Below are 22,346 nucleotides of genomic sequence, written 5' to 3'. Positions count from 1 at the left end.
AGGGAGGCCCAAGAAGAGGGAGAGAAGAAACGGGGGAACAGCCGGTCAGTGGAGCAGTCAGAACACACACGACATTGACTAAGTTTGTCCTCTATATGGGCGTGGTTCACGGCGCCCAAAACAATTACAATAGTAACATCAAAGACCAGTGATCCCAGACCAACATAACAAATATAATAATAATGAAAAAATTGAAATATTGCAAGAATTACCAAAATGTGATACAGAGACATGAAGAGAACAAATGCTGTTGGAAAAATGGTGCCAATAGACTTGCTCGACACAAGGTTGCCACGAACCTTCGATTTATAAAAAAATGAAATATCTGCAAAGTGCAATAAGCAAAGCGCAATAAGACCAGGTGTGCCTACGCAGGGCCATTTCATGGAAACAAAACAGCTCCCGGTGGGGAGGGATGGAGACCGACGTCCTCCCCCCGGCTCGCTGTCTCCTGTCCTCTCTCCACACGGGCTTTCACCTGTTTTTCTCTGCATACCTGCTCCGTTCTCCTGCTTCGCTCGGCCAACTGTCCTTCTCTGTTTTCTCATTAGTGTGTATGTAGCTGAAAATCCACCCCAGGACCCACTCTGCACAACTTTACCCTTTCATTACCCACCCCTCTCTGGCTGCCATCTCTGTGCCCACAGGGCAAATTCTTGAGACTCGGATTGGTCCAGTTCACCCGCCTACGATGAGCCACCCTTGGGTCAGGTGCCTATACAATCAGCTGTCAGCAAGGAGACAGGGGTCATGTGACATAAGCATGGCGCCCCTGGACTGACCCTTTCATTGAGGGCTTTTGCTGAGGGCTTGTACCCAGAGGAGGAAGCATGAGAGGGTAGGTCCTTCAAAAGCCTGGAATTGGCCACTACCCCCAGGATGGCAGCCAGCAGGTGAGCAGTCCCTGTGGACACTGCCACGGAGAGGCAAGGGCATCCTCGACTCCCACGTCAAGTGAGCATGCACGTGCTTGCAGACCTGCCCACCACTCCCACCCCAACACCTGCCCTGTTGAAAATGCTGCTGGGTCTAGGAAGTGACTTCTGACTGAGGCCCCGTTAGCACAACGTCTTGCTTAGCAGATGATAAATACTTGTAAATTGAAACGAATGATCTTAGCTCAGGTGATGTTAATGTGGCTCTTGGCCACACACTTGCTTGATGTGAAAACTGATGAGCTTCTCAATAGAGTCTTTTGAAACGAAATTGGTCTCTAGTAAAATTGATATTATTGTGGCTCTTCCCTTCTAAATATTTAATAAGTTAATGTCCCAAGAATTGTAAAGTCTCTTGATTTCTTAAGGTGAACTGTTACAGAATCCTAGCCTGTGGTAAGGGCTAAAATGTAGGGTGTTTCTGGGAAGGGATATTTAGGAAGTATCAATAGAACTAGTGCCAGAAACAAAATTCTTCTAGAGGATATTAAGTTGCTTTGATTATGCAGGTTTCAAAAACAGAGAAATTTGTGATGGGGCAGAATTTGTCTTCATAGGACAGATCCGCACTTTAATGAAAGTTGTTATATAATGAAATCTTGAAATTGATTATCTCCATTCTCTGACTTTGGCCAGACTTTTGTGAATTATGGAGGGAGGCCATCAATGTATTTTACATAAATTAACTGTGGCTTCATCTCTACCTTATGACTAAACTGGCCCCCTCCAAACCCACACACAAACTGAGTTCAGAGATGGTTTGACCGAATAGAATCAGAGGAATATCGTTGGTCTGGAAGTTTTGAGAAAAGCAGAAATAATCAAGGCCTTGACAATTCACGTTAAACCAGTCTCTGGTTCCTCATCTGTGAAATGGGTATAAGAACTTTTGCATTTCCTACCTCCCGTGGTGGTTGTAAGGAGCACATGGCATGATGTACCCGAAAATGCTTTCAAAAGTATATTTGAGGGGCTTCCCTGGTGGCGCAGTGGTTGAGAGTCCGCCTGCCGATGCAGGGGACACGGATTCGTGCCCCGGTCCGGGAAGATCCCACGTGCCGCGGAGCGGCTGGGCCCGTGAGCCGTGGCCGCTGAGCCTGCACGTCCGGAGCCTGTGCTCCGCAACGGGAGAAGCTGCAACAGTGAGAGGACTGCGTACCGCCAAAAAAAAAAAAAAAAAAAGTATATTTGAAGATGTTCTTACTAAAGTATTAGCTTCATAATTCAGTTTCATCCAGCGAAATGTTTTAGCTCCTTCCATCTACTGAACTAATTGGTCACGTGTTCTATAAAATTTTTAAAGTAGTTATATTCTGTAAAATAAAAATACAAAGATGATCCTAAGTTTGGAACTGCCCATAAAAGCCAGCCTCACCTGGAGCTGTGTTTTGCTGTTGCTGCCTATGATTTGGAAGACATGTAAGTACCTGTGCCTGCGCTTTCGCTCTGGGGGGTAAACCCAGGCCAGGAATTCTCACCAAACATGTTCGACATGCTGGGCAAAGGCAAGTACCGAACAGGAGCTTGACTGTACCTGTTGTAATGTGATGCTCTGCTTCCTAATTAACTTTGTACGTCCTTGGCCTCTGCCAGGAACAGTGTTCATATGCTATTAGAATTTTTTATGGTAAAATAAAATGGCAAAGGCTTTCACGCCCCCAAACCTGCCTGCGCCTCATTTTGCCTACTCCAGATGGTGAGATGGACTCACAAAGCAGTTGTACAGCAGTGCCCGCTGGGGGTTGTTAAAGGACAGTTGTGGGTCTGGCAGACCCCCTGTGGTCTCAACCTGGGGCATGAGCTCATCAGCTAAAAAGAGCTCACCCCTGGCCATCCACAGGCCCCTGAGCAGCAGTTCCAGCCCATCCACGACTGTATTCTTCGGGCAGATGGTGTCCAGGGGCAGAATAAGCCAATGTTTGCTTACATGCCCTTCTCAGAACATAAAGAAGTCCCATCCGGTGCTCCCGAGGAGTCCAGGGATGACGTTAGTCTGGGACATAAACTTCCAAGACCACCTATTTCCTCATTGCTAGTCCCAGCAATCATGATGCCAGCCTTATGTTTAGACCTGACCAGAGACTCTGTGTTATACTCCATGCTCTGCCCTTTGATCCAAGCTGGTTGGACAGGAGGCATATCTGACCCAGGAGCCACAGATTCATAGGCTGACCAGCCACCAAAAAAATGTGGCTTAGCACGTGGGGCTAGGCCAACCAGATTGTTTCGCTAGGAAACACCAAGAAACAGAGTCTGTTAGCAGCAGGTGTTGAAACTGAATGGTCAAGGCTCAGAGGCCATGATGGGCTGTATTCAAAACAAAGATCTAAGAAATCAGAACATTGACTAAGAAGTAACCTTGAAGCCAAGGAGATTAGAGATAAGAAAGCCTATCTCCTGTAATAAAAATAGACCAAAACCCCAACTCTGAATGTTTCAGAGGAGTCCCTATGCCCTAATGGAGAGACACGACCCTGGGCTTTGGCGGCTCCAGTGAGATTTGGGCGGCAACACAGTGATGTTCCTCACTTCAGCCTAACTGCTGAAGCTTTCTGCAAACACTCAGAAAGTACCTAGAGACTGAGGGAGCGATTCTTCACTCCACTCTGCCCCTCTGTAAAGAAAGGTCAACTATGTACAAAAGACTCCCCCGAAGCTGCTGTCTTGCTTCAGTGACGAGGAGTAAACTTAGAGCCTCTGCAAAATGCTGTTGCAGGGCTCGCCATGGGGTGGAGAGCACGGCAGAGGAGAGGACCAGTGGGCCCAGGAACAGAGGGCTTCCCTGCTCCCGCATTTGCTTTTTCTTTCCTCCTGGACCCTGGCTGCTCCTAGCTCTCAGGACCAATGACGTGATCAAATGGAAGGAAGTGGTTGGTGCCTACTTCCATCCCAGGAATGGCTGACATACACAGCCCCAGGGAGCTGGAAAAGGCACATGACAAAGCCAGCCCCTCCTTGCTGGTCTCCATTAGAAATAGGAGAGCAAACTTATTCCAAAGGATGATCTCCAGACATCTTTTAGGAAATGTCATGCATCCAACTCAAGAGCTCTGCTGGCCACTGGAAGCCAGAAAGGATGTGCCTAGGAAGGAGTATGGAACCAAGTAATGAAAACATTAGTGAGAGTGATGGTCAATTAACTGTAAAATGTACACAGATGGTTAGAGGGAAACACAATTGCTGTGAGTCTCTCTATGACCTTTTGGAGGTACAGTTATGACAAATACTGGTTGACACAATTGGGTACTTCATTTTAACAACATTCCAGTGTTCATATTTGCACAAAGAAAAACCCACATTTAGGGAGAGGTCATCTGACCCCTCAGAACTGAAATCAAGTTTTGTTAGCATAACAGTTTCACCACCTACCCCTCCTCCAAGCCAAAGAGCTCTGGCTAACTCTTGAAGGGAAAACACTGCAGGTTACCTGGTCTCTGATATGGGCTCTGTGTGCTTGCTCTGGACTCTGCCAGGCCTTCACAGAACATATAAAAGGGCTTGCTTTTGCCCCCAGTGCCCACTCTGTCACCCAGCTCCTGGTGGCTGAGGCCTACGGGAGCCCCACAGGGCCTGTGGAAGCCACATCTCTTGAAGCCATATTCCCAGTGATGCCGACATAACCTAATGAAAAGTCAGGCTACCACCCAGATGTCTTACCTACGGGACGTTTAGAAACTATTGGATTGGGGACATAGGGTCGACCGATAAGTCATCTGTTGGACCGGATTTCTCATGCTTCGGCTGGTGGCAAAGCCAGAAACTGTTTGCATGCTCCTGGAGTAGTCCATTTTCTAGATCAAATTTGACAGCATCAAGAGAAAGGGCGTAGATAGTCTTAAGACCGTGAAAACAAAGGGTTGCCAAATTGCCCGAGTTGCTTCATGTATTAATGTTCAGGTGCTTTGGGAACTAAAAGTTTGCTTCTCTCTAATTTAAGGTTTTGTCCTGAAAATTGGAAGGTCCCAGACAAGCTTTCTGTGTCCCAGGGGCCAACTCTTTTAATGGTCCAGGTAAAGGAGAACCAAAGGCTGAGACCAGAAGCCGTGACTTGAGCAGATACGAGGCCCGGAGAAGGGCTGCAGGGCTGTCTTTCTGCCAGGGATGTGCATGTCTGTTGACTGTTAATCTTTCATTTAACTGGAACTGTACAGGAAGCACTGATAGAAGCTTCCACATAGCCATCCATTCAGTCCTTCATTGGCTGAGCAAACTTTCCTGAATTCTTACTATGCATCAGACGCCATGCTAGGTGATCGGGATTCAGCGGTGAGCGAGACAGCGCCTCCCCGCACAGAGTTCACGCACAGAGACTGATCCTTGAGACGCAAAGCCCAACATATGAAGGACTCACCATGCATTCAACGATTTTTCTACCTCATAAGAGCCAGCCTAATGAAAACTGAAGTCCCCTTCTTTCTGGAAACATTTAGGTTTAGAAAATAACAGACTCTGCAATTGCATCTTCTGATTAGGCTACACACAGCTTTCCTTCCCAAGGATCTCTAACTGATTAGTAAGGTACCCACAATATACCAGTGGGGATAGAGAACAAGTTGCCAACTGCCAAGAATCAACAAGTATTTGTTGATTTCAGGAACCATATATTCAGTACTTTACGAGTGAAACCACGGTGCACCGAACACTCACTTTGCATTGTTCATATCAGTACACTGCCATTCAGAACATATTGGATTATTAATGAATGGGCTTGGGTTTTTATTCAGCCTCTGAACTATAGTGCTCTGTGGAGCAAATCTAAACAGGTGAACCAGGTAGAGCTCTGCAGTGATACCACTTCTTTTTCTTTCTTTGTGATACCATTTCTCTGCTGCATTAGCCTGTTTTCCTTAGTTGAAATTGTGTTTGTTTACTCCTGGAAATTTTGCACATGAAATAAAGCACATCCTCTTGCTGGTAATTTTCTTTCCAAGGTGTTAGTGGATCTATGTGTTCACATTTTGTCTTTTCTCTTGCGTACTAGTTCTTTCTCCATTCCCCATAAGGAAAAGATTTTAACAAGCGTTTACAAATTCTCATAATATTAGAAATCACCATGTGATGAACTGATGTCTCAACTGTTTTTGAAATTATAGGATCCTAGACTCTTTTAGTTGGAAGAGAATTTACTGGGGAAATGATCCATGTTTCTACCCTGCAATCCACCCCATGACCTGTGGACACTATAGAGGCCTACCTGGTCAAAGATTAAGCAGAATTAGGACTTCAGCCGGGCAGGTACTCAAAAGGAGGGAGAGGGGAAAGAATGGGGAGGAGATGGAGGGTTATTTAGGGGAAGAAAGCAATGTAGTCACCACTGAGTGGGAGTGGAAGAATTTCCTTGATTTTAAATCATGCATGGAGTGAGAGGACACCAAAATATTTTCAGTTTGGGGTCTGAAAAGTTTTACTCTAGCTCTGAATCTATGTCAAGGCCACTGTTATCACACTTTAAAGGGATGCCCATGTTAGGATTTGGGGTCATCCAGTTCTAGATTGGAACCTCACCTTTACCGCATTCTAGCTGTGCTCCTCTGGGCAAGTCATGTCCCCTCTTTGAGCCTTATCTGTGAAATGAAGCTGGGACCTAGTCAGTGAAGTGACTATAGAGCTGGAAGGAGAGAACACAGAGTTTCCAACGGCAGGGCACTCTACGAGCATGATGGACTATTGTTATTGATTAGCCTCTGCTTGAATACTTCTAGCGTTGGGAAACTCACTATCTTGCCAGAGCTGAAGCATTACCCATTGATCCACCAGGAGTGACTCCTATGCTCAGCCCCTTCCAGCCCCCAACTGTGGACAGCCTCCCTTTTCAACAGCTCAGGACACCAATAAGCCGCCCCCAAAAGAGGGTGAGCTCGGGACACCTAGGGAGAGGTCGCTGGTGCTGTGATAGGAAAGGCTCTTCATCACCTGGCTGAGGTGAGACTAGCTGGAACCGGCTGGAGATCTCCCACAGATTCCACAGTCCCATCACTCCCAGGAGTCATTCTTCTGAGCACCCAAAAGACTCAACTCACCCAGGGCATACCATCCTGGTCCTAGCAAGCAACTTGCAAAACACCTGAGCTTGGTGCATTTAAAGGTCTGGCAGCAAAGACGGTCGGCTCTGTAAGAATGACATGGAACTCATTACCAGAATCATATGGTAAGCCAGAGGAAAATAAGATTCTATTTAGTAAAACTTCATGAGACTGCTCATGTCACTGCTCAGGGACAGCGTTGCTAAAGTGAAGTTCGCCTGTGCTGGATTCAGGAGAAAACTTGCCTGTCCTTATCTTGGAGTCCAGACTCTTGTCAGTTATGACATTTGCCCACACACTCTCCATGGCAGCTGGCTGAGGTGGGCTGGAGGGGAACAGGGAAAATAGAATAAACTGAAGCCAGTCAAGAAACAGTGAGCTAAGGGTTTAAGTGTTTGGGCTTTAGAGCAGCTTGGCCACATCCTAGCTGTACACTTCTCTGTGCCTCTGTAAGTGGGGATGAGGACATATTCCTCATAGGTTCAGGCTATAAACACTAATGAGATGCTATAAGTAGCATGCTGAGCCCAGGACCTGGCACAGAGAAATCCCTTGATAACTAGTGCTTGATAGTTGGTATCATGTGATATTGTGGCAGGGCTGGGGAGAAACTCCCAGAGTGTCACTAACCCCCAGTGGTCTCTCTTGTACTCAGACCCCAAGACACCTCTTCTGGTGCTAGAACTGGTCTCGTCAGAGCATCTTTGCTCTGTTCCTGAAACAAACTATAAAATGACATCAGTTCTTGAAACGCACCTGTAGTAAACTGTTTCTTTGGGATGGATGGGGAAGGATGCAGTGAGCAATTCAGATTTAGACACCGCCCTCTTTCCCGTGCAGAGGGTCACACAACCTTTTTCTGCAAGAGGCCTGATTGTGTGCATGCCCGCGTGCGCACGTGCACAAACGCTCCACATCTTGGACAAGCGAGCCTTTTCCTGATTGTCCTGTGACTCTTCCCAAATTACTTCCAGGAGGGATAAAAAGGGAGCCTAGCTTCCTGGAGGCTTACACAGAGAGGAGCTGCTACTTGGAGGGAGCGGGTGGGCTCAGCTGACAACCCACTGTGTCCCCATAGGCAGTGGCTTCACTTCACTGGTTTCTAAAGAGGTACCACTTTGACCTGCTCCCATATCAATTAATGCTGGAAACCAAGCCTACATTAAACCCCAAACTTCCCTCTTTCCACACTCAACACGATCTAATCAATTAAATAAGGGGGAAAAATATATATATAGACCTGAGCTGTCCAGTATGGTAGCCACTAACCCCATGTGGCTATTTAAACTGAAATTTAAATAATTAAAATGAAATAAAATTTAAAATTCAGTTGCTCAGGTGTACTAGCCACATGTCAAGTCTCAATAGCCATGTGTGGCTAATGACTTCCATATTAAACAGCACAGATACAAAACAGTTCTGTCACTGCAGATAGTTCTATTAGACAACATAGATCTGCTATGGATGGAAACGTGTCCCCCCACCCCACCCCGCCCTGCCCCACATACATAGGTTGAAGCCTTAATCCCCAGTGTGTTGGCATTTGGAGATGGAGCCTTGGGAGGTAATTAGGTTTAGATGAGGTCATGAAGGTAGGGCCTTCATGGTGGTATTAATGTCCTTATAAGAAGAGGGAGACACACCAGAGCTCGCTCTCTCTCTGCCATGTGAGAACACAGCAAGAAGGTGGCCAACTGCAAGCCAGGAAGAGAGCCCTCACCAGGAACTGAACTGGCCAGCACCTTGATCTTGGACTTCCAAGCCTCCAGAACTGTGAGAAATAAACATCTGTTGTTCAAGCCACCCCGTCTATGGTACTTTGTGATAGCAGCCAGAGCAGACCAGTGCAGATAATAAGTATTAATGAGTTCAGTCCAGCTTCTTTTATTCATGTGAACTGGGTTTTTCGCCTTGAAACTGGTTCTGTAAAAATATTTTCCCCGTGCAAGTAAAACGTGGCTCTCAGCAGGTGGCCACCTGCAGCTTCTGAGAAGGGCCTGATGTTGCACCTGTGTTTATTTTTGCAATGAATGCCTGCAATGGCCACAGTGTCTCCTCCTCCCTAAAGATTTCCAAATGGCATTTTCTTCTAGATGATAAAGAACAAGCTTGTAAATATCAGCCCTGGATGTGAGGGGATGGGGGCTGTTTCATCCCAAGTCTAAATCCATGCTGTCACCTAGTGGATCCCCCCCGCCCCACATGAGAGGAACAAGGACTTTGTGTTAATGACCAGAAGCCTTGATGCAAATTTGCCTGGCAAACCCTAGGAAGGTGAGCATTAGCTGTGTGTCAGGTGGTGAGCTGAGCAGTTCACACACATTATCTCAGTTAATTTGCAACACCAATTATCATGCACATTTTCCATGAGGAAAAGGGCTCAGAGAAGTGAAGAACCTGCTTCACTGACAGAGCCATTGGATGAATAAATGAATGAACAAATCAGTAAAGGCATGCAGGCTTAGTTTATGTGCACTGCATTCAGATAAACTCTGCAGAGATTAATAATCCTGGGGGAGTCTGGGAATGGATAGATGGAATAGCTAACATTTATCCCCCCTCTGGAGGAATCCTCCCTCAGGCTCCTGTAGAATCATCCGCTGATTATAGGACCTTTCCTGCTCTGTCTCTCCTGGCACCTGACTCGCGACCTAAGCTCAAAGCCACTGGCAATCCACTGCCATTCTGCTCTTAGGAACTGGAACTAGGAAAGGTTCCTGTGAATGGGGAACCCGAGTGACTCTCTAGGAGGAAACTGATCAGAAAGGCAGGAGGTGCACAGGTGTGTAGAGTGAGAAGGAGTTAGGAGGGCAACTGCCTGGGCTCCTGGTGGCTTCCAAGCCCTGGTGCCAATTGGCATGAGGCTTGTGATGGGACATGTGGTGTGTCTGCAGATGCTCCCCAGCTCCAAGGGCTTCTGGGGGGGCTGCGATCACAGGACCCTGGCCACCCCGCCCCAACATGGACAGAGATGGACATGCAGCCCAGACGAGCCGATCACATTTGCTCTCCGAGGAATGTGGTTGGAGCTGAGTGTCCAGTGGCAGCACCTCATTCCTTTCCTCCTAAAGGCCTGGATGCCTCCTTTGTTTATTTCTCTTGAGTAAGTTTCTACTGTTTGTAACCAAACAAGCCTACTGGCATCTGCTCTTGTTATTTAAGTAAACTAGTTTGAGTGGCCTCTTTCCTCTCAACCAGAAAAGCCCCTAGAATATGTGCATCTCCAGCTGTGCGTCACTGATGCACCTTCTGATTCCTCTCCAGTCCTTTCCCTCCAGTCGCCACACAGATGGCTTCTTGGATGTGCTGATGCTCTGCTATGGACGGGATAGAAGGCCTGGGCGATGGCCAAAGCTCTCCCTTTGGGGCACCACCTCCAGAGAGGCCAAGCCCTTGAGCTCACCTGATGTGGCAGATGTGACGTTGCCTGGGAGAAATGTGGTTGGCCCTCTCTAGAAAAGAATCACCCTCTTCCCCAAACTGCCTTCCAGCCACGCTCACCCACTTGCTACTTTTTGTGGGTGGAGCTCTAGGGCCCTGCAAATTCAACGTTTCTCCCTCCCTGCTGGTCAGGCCAACCTCCAGCTCAAACCCCGAGGCCACCACCACTCCCTGTACTAGTAGCTTAGCAGTGAGGGCTGAGTCCTAAACTGGGTGGGAAACAGTAATCATGACTCCCAGCTGGGGGCAGTTCCCCATCTATCACCTTGTTTGTTGTCCCCACCCAACCGTCCCATGAGAGCAATATCTCCATTTCCCAGATGAGGAGACAGGCTCAGAGAGGTTAAGTAACGTCCCAGATATAATGTCCCAACATATCTGGTTGGGGACAGAATCTAGATGCCGTTGAAAGGAAAAGGCCAGTGTGCATGAGGTACCAACACGGCCTTCATCTCCAGTGAGAGGGAAGTCTTTAAAGCGGTGATTACATCTCTTCTATTCCTGCTCCGAGAAGCCAGGCCCCCGCAGGCGCTGGATCCGGCCTGACCCCTTTGGCCATACAGTGGGGCACAGGTTACTTGGCTGAGGGAGTGGCAGGTTTTCCCATCACACCTGAACTCTCTACTTCCCTCAGGACTGACAGATCCTTTGATGAAGCGGTCATGATCTAAACAGTCGGTTTCACACTCTATCAGGTTTCCTGCTCCATCTTGCTCAAACCAATTACCATTGGAGAGGATGTACTTCAGTCCCTCACCCACAGGCTGTTCCCTCTGCGTGCCCTCTACCCTGATGTCCTGAGAGTACAAGTTGCTAATCTGATTGGCCGGAGTCCAGGACATTCCCTGGGCCCTGCATCACCAGTGGCCAAGCTTACTCCATCTTAAAAGTCAGTGCACCTGTGCTCCCTGAGTGCCTGTTACAAGGTAAAGCCTGCCTTTGTGAGCAGGCATGACCAGGTTCTTCTTTCCTAGCTCTTCCATGTTGGTAACTAAGTGGGCAATCAAGCTGGAGGCAGCAGGGAGCTCCAATCATACCTTCAGCCCAACTTTGAATGCTCCAAAGCAGCTTTCCCTTTAGCTCAGTTATACATTTTTTTTCCTGTTTATCTGGTGGTGTACTGGTAAATGTTTGACAACCAAGTCTTTCTGGAGGTTGGGAAGGGTGAAGAGGACAGGAACAACCCTGATTTGTACATTTGCCAGTTTCCATAGTGTAAATACTCTCACTGTGGCCAGTTTCAAGACGTCAAGTGGCATTATTAGGAAGGAATGTAACATTAGCACATCGTTCTATAGTATCTCTGCTCTACAGACGAAGAGCCATAAATAACTTCGAGTGTAGGTAACTGTAAAATGTAGCAAAATAATTAGGGAGTGCTGAATTTTGAATATTTATTACCTTAGTTTTAAATATAGTTTAATTGTAAGTTGATATAGTTTAATTTTTAACAATGGCTGTATTTAACAACCAGCTTACAAAATTCCTGAAAAGTTAATCACTGGCTCTCATGAGCTGTTCGAGCTGGCTCCAGCACACTACTCTATTATTCCTCTGCATAGGGTGTTCGCTCAACTGGGACCCCATCCTGTTTTCATCTGCCAAGCAACCTTCTCTTTGGGGAACAGCCTCTTCCATTCCATTTCATTCTGGAGGGGCTGACAATCACAGGACCTGCCTCCCCCACCATCCTGATAACAGGACCTGTGACCAAAGCCATGGGATGAAGGGATAGGTGACAGGGCTGGGTGTGGGCATTCCTGGGATGTGACACCATAATACCGTCAACCCCATTCTCACTTGGGAAATTGTGGGAAACAACTCAGCCAACCCCAAAACTATGTCTTGCCAGTATTGAGCCTAATGTTTCCTTCTGATAGCTCACTAGGGCTCCCCCTGTACCTGTGCCCCATGCCGCGGGACAGCCTGGGTGAACCTTGACAGGCCTGAGTTCCAGTCCTGGTTCTGCCATTCCCTAACTCTGTGCTCAGGAACAGCAGGGGTGGTGGAGGGGGGTGGGTGTAAGCTACTTCACCTTTCAGAGCCCCTGTTCCCTCATCTGTAAAACATGCCAAGAGCGGTTCCTATTTCACAAGGTGCTAGTGAGAATTAGATTGTTCACATCAACTGCCTCCCTCTGTGCCCAGTATGCACTTAACTGGTGGCCAATTTTCGAGCCTGGAGGGATGGGGGCGGGGGCTACTGGGCCTCTGGAGAGGGAATGGGAAACAGGGTCCCACTGGACAGCCCTGTCTCCACCTGAGCTCTGCGCTGGGTTTTCCTGATGCCTAGTTTATTCTCATTTATTCTCATTAAGAGTCTCTAGCTCCCCTCACTGCACTTGCCAGCCTGCAGTTTTCTAGAACAGTGGAGCCTCTCTTGTAACAACCAGCCTGGGGCAATGGGAATCTGGCTTCTTCCTGGAGAGGGGAGACAGGGCCTGGAATGCCCAGGGTGGGCAGACTCCCATGGGGAGAACAGAGGTTGCAAACTCTGGGGGACTGTCCAGCCTTTATATGTCCCGCATTGGGTTTTGGAAACACTGGAATTCATTGCTAAGATTTACAACCCAAGAGCTTTTGCCTGACACTGGGCCCACACTCCTGGCTGGGCGGCAGTGGCTGGAACTGACCCCGCGGTCAGGCAGGAGCTCTGGGGCTTGCCAGCCTCCCCCTGGCTCCCGGCGCCACACCCGGGGCGTCCAGCTGGGCCTCACAGGTGTGCACATTTGCATCCTCAAGCTAGAGGTCGCTGCACAAACTTAGGGGCAAGTGTATGTAACATCCAGGGCTCTCACCACCCCATCTATCCATCTATCAGCGTCTGCACCCTTACACCGCAAATACAACCTCCCGCTATCACAGATAAACCATCTCTGCTTCCATCTAAAGCCAATCCCTCTACTGTAAACTAGACCCAACCCCGCTGGTTTACTCAAGGATACCATTCCAGCAATTCCTCATCTCTCTGAAACCGTGGGTTAAATCCATTTCACCTGCCTTCACTAATCAAGGTCGTTTTAAGACTTGCATGTCCTCCAAGCAGCACAAAGCCTAAACAGTAAGATTTTTGCCTGAGTTTTTGTCCAGAAACTTGGAATCAGCTGTGTCTAATTCGATCTGAGTGGGTTAAGACTGGATAGGACCACTGACCCTCTAACTGGGCCTGTGCCAGTGTCCGCTCAGTGACTTTTTTTTTTTTTGCTGTACGCGAGCCTCTCACTGTTGTGGCCTCTCCTGTTGCGGAGCACAGGCTCCGGATGTGCAGGCTCAGCGGCCATGGCTCACAGGCCCAGCCGCTCCGCGGCATGTGGGATCTTCCCGGACCAGGACACGTGTCCCCTGCATCGGCAGGCGGGCTCTCAACCACTGCGCCACCAGGGAAGCCCCCGCTCAGTGACTTTTTGACATCAGAGGGCTAAAACCTCCACCCTCAGAACACGCAGAGGCCTGTAGCCGAGTTACACCCAAGCAGAAGGACAATTACCGCACCTTTTTCCAACCACCTCCCCATGCTCCCCACGCCTCCGGCCACCCTGAGTCTTTATTCACTACCCCATAAATACCCCAGGCCCTTGCCTTGGGGGGCGGACTATACCTGACCTGCGGCTTGTTCGCACAGCTTCTCATCTGGCTGCCTCGCAAATCAGTCCTCTCTTCGCTGCAAACCTTGGCGTGTCAGCATTTGGCTTGCTGTGCGTCAAAGGAGCCTCTTCTACCTCGTCAGTTTTTCTCTACTGGGTCATTCTCCATCAGACCACAAATGTCTGGTCATTTATTCCTTCTTAAAAAACCATTCTGTCAACCCCGCTTCTCCTGCCGGCTCCTGCTCAGATCTCAGCTTTCCTTGAAGCTAAGCTCCATAAAAAGTCATCTACACCTGCTGTCTCTAGCTCGTCTGCTCCCGTTCTCTCCCCCAAACTACTCCACTCAGGTGTTAACCCCCATCGCTCAACCAAAATTGCTCTGGGCAAGATCACCGGTACTGAATCCAAGTTGCTGAATCCAAAAGCGAATGTTCAGGCTCCTCTCACTTGGCCGAGCAGCAGCATTTGTCAGAGCCGACGGCTTCCCCCCGTTACACCCCTTCTTAACCTGTCTTCCGGCTCACTGCTTACTCCTATTCATTCTCCAAACTTGATGGATTCTTTGCCTATGTTCTACTGTGCTGCTGGCACAGTAAGGGCACAAGGGAGTCTAGATGCCAAGCACCAAAACGTTACATTTGATGGAAGATTTTTTTCTATCAACTACGTTACCCTTTGCATACTCCTGCGCTGAGCTGTTGCTCCTCCTGGCCGTAGAGGCAGCACCTGGCAGAGGGACGGTGGCCGCAGCGGGTGCCCCATGGGGGACCCAGCAAGGGGGAAAGGGCAGAAATGCTGTACCATCGCTTCTCGCTTAGCTGGATTATTAATTCCCACAGCCTCCTAACTGCTTTCTCTGCGTCCCTCCTTACCCTGTTCTCAACATAGAGCAAGTCAGATCCTGTTACTCGTCAGCTGAAAACACTCTAACTACTTCCCATCCCACTCGGAGTAAAACCCCAAGTCCTTACTATGGTTTGTAAGGTCCCGCTCGAATGGACCCTCTCTGTACTCGTCCCTACCACTCTCCCCCCACTCCTGCTCCAGCCAGCTGGGCTCTCTGCTGACCCTCAAGCATCCCACCTTCAGCCTTCGCACCTGCCCTTCACCCTGAAACATGCCCCCAGGTTGTCACCTGGCTGTCGCCCTTAACCTTTGTCAAACCTTGTTTAGATGTTGCCTCTTCAAGAAACCCTGCTTTCCTCCTACCCTCAGGACCATCCTCACCCCTACTCTTTTTGTTTTCCCCTTAGCCTGTCATCTTCTGATACCCATTATGGTTTACTTATATTTATTGTCTGCACCCCCCAGCCCCAAGAGCCTAGGAGGGCGCCTAGCACATAACATGCACTCAAATATTTCTTGACTACATGAATTTCTAGGAACGACCGTGTCTTTGATCAGATTATCAAAGAGTTTTGTGCTCCAAAAACCATTTAAAAACTAAACACATTTCCAAGGACTAAAGCTGTTTGAAACAAACTAAGCCCTTGTCCCAGTCCTCAAAGAGCCTTTCCAAGCACGGTCACAGCAACAGATCCAAATATATGTTGCCCTTGGCTTTTCCCAGTCCCCCCACCCCGACTTGGCAGTGTTGGGGATCCCCTCCTCCCTTGAATGCCAGCTGGGCAGCAGCTTCCAGCCCCCGTGAGAGTGCTTCCCCAGCAGCAGCACAGACAGGAGAGAGACCATGAGCTTTACCACTCAAGTGGGCACTGTATGTAGAGTATGTGCTGGGATCAACAAGAACAGCAGTAAATACAGAACAAAAAATAACGATCTTTGAAATGACAACAAACGGGGCACATTATCTAAGCACTAACACCTAAGGAGGCCGCTGCTTAGGCTCTGGTGGGCAGCTCCTCAGGAGAGAGAGGCCGACTTCTTTCCAGGCTGCCTCATCTTCAGGCCTTGTAACTTTTCATCTTTCAGCGCTTTCAAGAATTTATCTGCAGGAGAGCAAAACAAACTTAGCTGTAGGAGACATAAGGGCTTTTTCTAACACTTCCAAAGCAAGCTTCTGGGAAGCAATTGTGTGCTCCCTACATGAGCCCCAAACCCATTATGACCCAAGGTGGGTGAGGGGAAAAAAACCCTAACAGCCAAAACACGTCAAAGTGGAGAATAGGTGGTTGAGAAATCCAGGACTCAGAAAAGCCCAAGTATTCCTGGAGTTTTCTTCCCGAGGATGTGAGGAAGGAGACATTACAGGGTGCCTGATGAATTGGGGACCATTCCTATGGCCACATGGACCTAAACATGTCTGTTATTTCACAATAATGGGGATGGTCTTTCTAGAACCATCTGCCCTTTTCCAGTGGTCAGGGGCTAGCCTTAGCCAGACAAGGTGTTGGGAAGGACAAAATCTGTGGAACAGCCTATGGCTGTTTGGTCCATCTGGGAGCAGAATATTCTACAGTGCAACTTGGTCCTTCTGGGAGTAGAATTGGGTTTAACAACTTTACTCTCTAACATCAAGGACTCAAGTCTGCGCAGCAGAGGAATCCTGCCCACATCAGTACAGCTGGTCTGCTCTGGTCTGCCCAAGACTTCAGACCTTAGACCAGACGGCAGAGGCAAGGACCCTGGTGAAAGGGCGGCCAGGGGTCACAGGAGGCTACCTTCCAGCAGTGAGAAATTGAGGATGCCCAAACTCCTCAGTGAACATCCTTGGGCCTTCTGGGTCTTACACTTCCCCCTACAGATCAACTGACCCTCACCTACTTCCCCCTCCTCCCATTGAGGACCCCAGTTTAAGATAAACACTAAAAGTCAGGTCTCTAGAGACAGGGGCTGTGTGTCTCGGGAGGGGGTGGGGGAGCGGTGTGCGAAACTCCAGGGTGTTAGTATCACTGTGCAGGAGGCTTAAAGTTCAACTTGGGGGTTGTGATGGACAGAGTTCCAGGTTTAGAGGCTCAGAGTCCAGACTAACAAAAGGGCTCAGGACGGAGGGAGGCTGGAATTTGGGGCAAAGGGGGCCGTGAAGTCCAGATTTATGGTGGGCAAAGGAATCGGTTGAAATCCAGGATGGAGTGTCTGGGTTCTGAGGGGATCGGTTTGGGATCAGGGATTCCTGGAAGCTGGAGTCTGAGCCCAAGGCCACACTGAGGGTGAGGGGCTCAGGGGGCATGGAGCCAAGGAGGGAGCAGAGGCAGGGTAAGGGTGGGCTCGGCCGAGGTTACACACAGCGCTGGGAGTCGAAGCCGTCCCCAGTGATGGTGAGCAGCTCCAGCTCCTTAATCCGGATCTCCAGCTCGCACAACTCCTCGGGATGGGAGGCAGAGGCTAGCCGGGGGGTCGTGGGGCCGGGGGCCAGGGGCGAGACAGCCACCTCGGGCCCCGGCTGTGGCGAGTAGAAGAAGCGCAGAGGCTCGTAGGGGATGGAGGCCAGGCCGGAGGGCCAGGGCGGGGGACAGGGGCGCTCACTGGGGGAACCCAGGCCAGGCGGCGGTGGCGGCAGGGGCGCTGGGGCAGGGTGCGCCTGGGGCAGAGGCTGGCTCCCAGTCGCCCCGCCCGCCGGCGCCCCTCCCGCCTTCAGCGGCACGAAGAGCTTCTTCCAGATGTTGAAGTCGCTGAGCGGGGACGAGGAGATGCCGCGGTCATAGAGGGACGGGAAGTAGAGGGGCGGGGCCGGCCGCTGGCTCCTCGTGGGGCTCTGGCTGCCGCGCCGCCCCTTCGGCATCTTTTGAACGGGAAGGTGAGTGGGAGGAACCCCGTGCCGGGAGACGCGAGCCCTGGCCCCGAGTCACCCTGGTTCTGAGGTTCCACAGGCCACGCCCCGAGGGAGAGCGGCCCCCACCCTTTCGCCCGGCCCCGCCCCAAACAATCAAGATTCTAAAGCCCCGCTGGCCACGCCCCAGAATATGACCACGCCCACCGACGCGCCCCTAGAGTGAGAAAGGCCAGCGGAGTAGCTGGAAAGGGAAATCCCGCACGTACGCCCTGATGTGCGACCCGTCCCCTCCGGGCGCTCCGCCAACATCCTCGACGACAGGTCCGGGTCCTCCAGATCCCGCCCCACGACTCCTCCTACCGCCCCTAAATTCCGCAAGCCTCACAACCGAGCTACTGCACCCCTGGCGCCTGCTCTCGCATCCCGCCATAACTTCATGCAAAAGTAGGAAGCTGGGAGCTGGTCAGAACTCCGAGGGAAAACTTTCTTCAGTCTTCCTCTCCTTCTATAGGGAGAAAAAAAATTCCTAGAAACTTGCCCCCTGCCCCAGCAGACTTCCCTTACCACTCCTCATTGCAAAGAAGTTTAGGGACAGGAGTGTCTGACTTTTCCTCCTTTACAACGGAAGAAGAGGGTAGATGGGAATGGCTGTTAGAGCCAACCCATGTTTCTACCAAATTTCCCAGTGTTGTGGACGATTCTGGAAGAAAGGGACCCTGGTATGGATTTGGAATAGATCTGAACTAGGTGTCTTCAATGAAATGTAGTTTAGTTCTCTTCCGAACATTCATTATCAGGAGCTAACAGGCAGTAAACGAACCACCAAAAGGAAATCCTGCAGAATGGCCCTCGAACAGCTCAGCTCTTCTTTACGGTGTCTTGGACATACTGTCCAAGGGACATGCCCAGCTCATATAGATGAGTAGCCTGTAGTAATCATAGACTGAGGGTGAGTAAATTTCCTTGAAAACGTCTGCCTAATGATATCGATGTAAATGAACAAAGACGGGTGGGGGCCAGTTTAGACTGTTGGCCAGTCAAGATCTGAGTCAGTACCAGCTCCACTAGCAAATGCTGTGTGTGTGTGTGTGTGTGTGTGTGTGTGTGTGTGTGTGTTTGGCAGCAAAGCAGAGAGAATCAGATATCCAAGATGGACAAGTTGCTTGACTTCTAAGATGGCTTTCTGTAAAATAAAAATAAGAGAACCAGGCTGCCTCATAGGGTTGTTTGTGATAATCAGATGGAAGACAGAATAGTGTGTGTGAAGCACTTGTAAACTTAGAAACTCTGTCCAAATGTAAGGAGCAGCAACCCCCACTGAGGGGCTTGTCTGAAGCTGAGAAGATTTTCCTCCCCACACTTACCTGTAAGCTCCTTGAGGGCAAGGGTCCAGCTCAAGGATCCTATAATGCTGAGCATATAATAGGATTCAATAAATATTTGGACACTTTTAAAACAGTGTTATGTGTTGTGGGAACTGAAGGGGATCACAATATACCACCCCCAAATATGCCACTTTGGCATAAGAATTATTTTAAGTTGGCAATTGAAAAAAGCAGACACAGGAGGAACTTCCTCCTCTCCTTTTATGGCCTAAAAGCAGGCCATAAATTTCCCTTTGTAAAGGTAACAAAATTTCCTTTGTAAAGAAAATAAATTTCCCTTAGTGAAGGTGTCCCCAACTCCCTCTCCCGTGCCAGGAAGAAGAGATGACCCTTATTACTGGAGATGGCACTAACTTGAGCCTGCATAACAGACCTTACCAAACAACCCTTGTCTTCCATAAGTTTCCCCCGTATACTTACCTTCCCACCATTTACCTAGAAATTAAAAGGCCTAGAAATCCAAACCCCTTTCCCTTTGTCTTATCATTTGTTCGCAATTTAACACCCTTTGTTGAAATGGTTTCTGAGCTCTCAAGCCTAAACACTTCTTTGGGTTTTCATTACTTTTCTGTAAGGCCCACATATGCATACATAATAAATCTTTTCTCCTGTTAATCTGTCTTTTGCTACTTTAATTCTCATGACCCAGCTACTGAACCTAAGGGAGTTGAGGAAAAGTTTTTTTTTCCATTCCTACAGTAGTAGGAACCATAGTAGTAGTAAGAACCAGGGTTTGGGACTCAGGCCTGGGACTGAGCCCTGGATCCACTATGTATTTATTTGGCTGTGTAGGTTGAACCTTTCTGAACCTGTTTTTCATCTATATAATGGGACTAGTAATGGTACCTAATTGCTTGGATTGTCAAGATTAAATGAGACAATCTAAGTACCTGGCCGTAATACCTACTCAGTAAATGTTAGCACTTGTTATTACCTATTGAAGATCCTTAGAATGGAAAGAGATTTTGCATTATGTTTTTTATAGTTTATTTTTATTAAACTATATTATTTACTACTACTAATATTATTAAATAATAAAATAATATGATTAAATAATATTATTAAACTATTATTTTTAATTTATTTATTTTTGGCTGCGTTGGGTCTCTGTTGCTGCACACGGGCTTTCTAGTTGCAGCGAGCGGGGGCTGCTCTTTGTTGCGGAGCATGAGCTCTAGAGCACGGGCTCAGTAGTTGTGGCGCACGGGTTGCTCCGCGGCATGTGGGATCTTCTCGGATCAGGGCTCGAACCCGTGTCCCCTGCATTGGCACACGGATTCTTAACTACTGCGCCACCAGGGAAGCCCACGTTATGTTTTTTAAATGATGTGATATAATCACATGTTTTTACTTGTATTTATCCATTCAAAGAGAAAAACCTTCCAGATGTTTTTTCTTAACCCCAAGATAATCTAAACAGATTTGATACTGGATGGCTTGCTTATAACACAGTTGTATGAGACAATGGGTTAAAAAGGTTGTTTCCTCTAACAACCACACTACAAGAAAACTCAGGCGCCATAATGAACAAACACTGAGATAAACCCCAGTTTGGAAGTGAAGTCCATATGGGGTCATAACAAACCATGGTAGTTAAGGCAGAACCCTACCGATTATTTCTGCAAACAAAGGTCCGGGAAATTCAAGTCGCTAATGAAAAGATGAGCAGGCTTGCATGCATTTTAAACAGAACTCTTCTCTCCCTGCGGTCTAAAGCTCTTGTATCACCTGCCTCTTCCCCCAAATCTCCATTAAGTGCCATCCTGTTGGGACTTGAGGGACACAATTCCTAACACACCTGCCCCCTGCCTGCGTTTGGAACCAACTGAGAAAGACACACACGAGTCCTTTTTTGCTGCTAAAGGTCAGCTGGAGGATGCTGCTATCGGTCTGGCAGCCAGGTGGGCTTCCTGATACTGCACCTCTCAGGTGAGCTCACCCACGCTGCGCAAGGCCCTCTGGGAAAACCACAGGCCTCGTGTGCAGGGAAGGGGCCTTTACCGGCACAGTGAAGAGCTGGCCAAGAACCGACCTGGTCCTTTCTCCTAACTCACTAAGCAGGGCAGTCCTTCCTCCACTCTCTGGAGAAGAGGGGCCAGGAGGGTCACTCTTAAGAATCATGACGCTGCGGGATGTAAGTTCCTCCCAACACTCTGATTTAAATTTTCTATTTAACCCAGGCTGCCTCTCTGCAGTTGGGGCTTATAATTTTCCATTGCCACAGCCCTCTCCAGAAGGTCCTGGGAGTACCTGGGGTGCTGTTCACCTGGTTCTCTCCGTCATGGGACTGCTGGAGATGGTACAGAAAGCCTCCCCTGGGAGTCCCCTTCCCCTCCATCACTCTAACTCTGCATCTAGACACACTGCTGGCCGTCACATCTTCACTAGGGTCTCTGCCTCTTGAGGGGTGTGTCACGATTTGCCACGCCTGCCTTGGCTCTGGGTGGCTTTTAGGGACATGCAGTGTTTGTGGCTTGGAATACAACAGCGTTTTTTATGAAGAGAATGTTTGTGTCCCACCCAAATTCATATGCTGAAATCCTAACTCCCAGTGGGAGGGTATTAGGAAGTGGTTAGGGCATGAAGAAAGAGCCCTCCTGAATGGGATGAGTGACCTTAGAAAAGAGAGCTCCCTTGCCCCTTCCGCCACATGAGGGCACAGGAGACAGCCACCTATGAACCAGGAAGTGGGGTCTCACCAGACACCAAATACACTGTAGCTGTGATCTTGGACTTCCCAGCATCCAGAACTATGAGAAATAAATGTTTGTTGTTTAAGCCACCCAGTCTATGGTATTTTTGTTATAGCAGCCTGAACCAACTGAGACAAGAGTCGTGTCTGAATCAGGACCCCTTGTGACTCTGCGAAAGTCATGCCACCTCCCTGATCCTCCATTTTCTGACCTATAAAATGAAGATAACATCTACATCACAAGGTTGGTGTATTTGATGAAAATACGTATAAGCAGTACCTGGGACACATCACGGGTGCTCAATGAGGTGTGACTATGATTAGTATTCAGTTACACATGGATTCCTTAATTCAGCATTAGGTCCTGGTAAATTGATGAGAAAAATGGAGCAGGGGATCTCTCCTCGAAAATCAAACCCACTCCAGATTGAAAAGCCCTACACCCTAGAAGCTGATTCCCTGTTGTCCTGCTGAAGCCAGTGGTAGTGAAACCGCAGAATGCGTTTCGGGACTTAGTAGAGCATAGGTTCTCCTGTCTTGGCACAGAATTCAGTGAGAGGCAGAGTGACAGGTAAGGAAAGAGTTTATTAATAAAGGATGCTTGTGAGAAA

The 22,346-nt window shown here is 48.8% G+C and overlaps 1 protein-coding gene across 4 annotated transcripts in view; it reads right to left on the bottom strand.

The window, feature by feature from the left end:
• Positions 1 to 15,681: 15,681 nt before the first annotated feature.
• The window catches only part of CUNH11orf91 (chromosome unknown C11orf91 homolog), a 44,125-nt gene continuing 37,460 nt past the window's right edge, over positions 15,682 to 22,346 (bottom strand). For 2 of the 4 annotated variants that reach the window (XM_027115066.1, XM_027115067.1), the window contains exons 2-4: positions 19,023 to 19,061; positions 17,172 to 18,163; positions 15,682 to 15,934 (exon numbers count right to left, since the gene is read on the bottom strand). In XM_027115066.1, coding sequence (XP_026970867.1) covers positions 15,849 to 15,934; positions 17,172 to 17,667 — 582 coding nt within the window. In that variant the 5' untranslated portion in view covers positions 17,668 to 18,163; positions 19,023 to 19,061 and the 3' untranslated portion in view covers positions 15,682 to 15,848. The remainder of the gene's footprint in view (positions 15,935 to 17,171; positions 18,164 to 19,022; positions 19,062 to 22,346) is intronic. The other 2 variants (XR_003434492.1, XR_003434493.1) reach the window with 1 other exon arrangement.

The sequence above is a fragment of the Aethalodelphis obliquidens genome, unplaced genomic scaffold, assembly GCF_003676395.1.
Source record: "Aethalodelphis obliquidens isolate GAN/ISIS:26980383/991018 unplaced genomic scaffold, ASM367639v1 scaffold14, whole genome shotgun sequence".
Lineage (NCBI taxonomy): Eukaryota > Metazoa > Chordata > Mammalia > Artiodactyla > Delphinidae > Aethalodelphis > Aethalodelphis obliquidens.
This window is presented reverse-complemented; position numbering and strand designations above follow the sequence as displayed.